The sequence below is a fragment of the Fulmarus glacialis genome, unplaced genomic scaffold, assembly GCF_000690835.1.
Source record: "Fulmarus glacialis isolate BGI_N327 unplaced genomic scaffold, ASM69083v1 scaffold39187, whole genome shotgun sequence".
Lineage (NCBI taxonomy): Eukaryota > Metazoa > Chordata > Aves > Procellariiformes > Procellariidae > Fulmarus > Fulmarus glacialis.
Genome location: NW_009225784.1, coordinates 1,898 through 3,085, shown reverse-complemented (window position 1 = coordinate 3,085; position 1,188 = coordinate 1,898). Strand labels below are relative to the sequence as shown.

The following is a 1,188-nucleotide window of genomic DNA, read 5'->3' as shown; positions in this document are numbered from 1 at the left end:
GAGCGGGGCCGGGAGCAGCGCCCGCGCTCCAGCCTCCGCCTCTCCTCCCCTGGCACAGCTCGACCACCGAGGTGATGAGGCTGTCCATCCTGGCGGAGCTCCACGTGGAGATGAACCCCGAAGGGAACCTGGAGCTGGTGTCCTCTTCCTGCAAACCCAGCGAGGAGGAGATGCAGGGCACCGAGGAGATGGAAAGGTTGACCCCGCGGTTTTTCTTGTTATGGCATTTGGGTAGCAGGGGAAAAGAAGAAACTGAGGCACAAGCATTTCTAGGCGGGAAGGTGATACAACTAAGATCTGCCCACTGCCCTAAAAGCTTACAAAGGTTAACACAAAAACTTTATCTTCATGGGAGGAACTTTGTCCTCCTTGCAGGGTTGGTTTCCCCCATTTTAAGAGAGTTTCATTCTCTCTTAAGGGAACGGATCTTTTAAAGCACTGTAGCAGGAACATTTTTAATGCAAGTCCAACAGCAATTCTTCAGCGTTTTAGGATTCTGAATTGTAATCGTAGCTTAATAGACAATCAAAAATAATGGTAATACTGTCTGTGGGTGCCTTTTGGTCAGATAAAAGATGCTCACCAACCCTTGGCTGAGCTGGTTCTCGCCTAACATCTTCTGTTCTATTCTTTTCATCCAGCACGTCCTCTAGTCCGGACGTGGACAAGGAGGCTGCCATCGCTAAGGTAAGATAAAGTCTGTAAAGACGTGAGACAGGAGAAGACGAAGTTCTACAGTTCTGTAAGAATTAGAGCACTTTAAGCCAAGCTGGTGCTTTGCCAGGTCTCCCCGCAGCCCCGTGGTCACTGAACGCTGCCATCGCCTGAGCCCTGGCTGCCGCGCGGCCGGCCGATGGGGACGCATCAGAGGCGTTCGGGGGATGCCTGATGCCGGCAGACCCCCGTGTTCATCTACCACCTCTTTTTGTTCTTTATTCCATAGATTTGCCTGGAAGTCTCCAAATTTCTGTATTTGCCAAATGCACAACTGTCGTCTCTGACAGGTGAGCATTTGGCTTTCAGTCTCGTTATGGACTAAGGGCTTCGGGGCTCATTTTGGAGTAGGTCACGAGACGGGACGGGCTCCCACCCTGCAGCAGAAACCCAGCAGCAGTGGCTCCGCCGCCGTCATCTCCCTGGGGACCCGCTCCCTCCGCCCGGCTCTCTTTCCATGCCCCTTTACTCGGG

General features: G+C 52.9%; 1 protein-coding gene across 1 annotated transcript in view; it reads left to right on the top strand.

Moving 5' to 3' along the window:
* Positions 1-58: 58 nt before the first annotated feature.
* The window catches only part of LOC104080264 (protein TENP-like), a gene marked incomplete at both ends in the record, with an annotated part of 2,327 nt that continues 1,197 nt past the window's right edge, over positions 59-1,188 (top strand). Inside the window, 3 exons of the mRNA XM_009582596.1 lie at positions 59-196; positions 642-687; positions 944-1,004. Coding sequence (XP_009580891.1) covers positions 59-196; positions 642-687; positions 944-1,004 — 245 coding nt within the window. The remainder of the gene's footprint in view (positions 197-641; positions 688-943; positions 1,005-1,188) is intronic.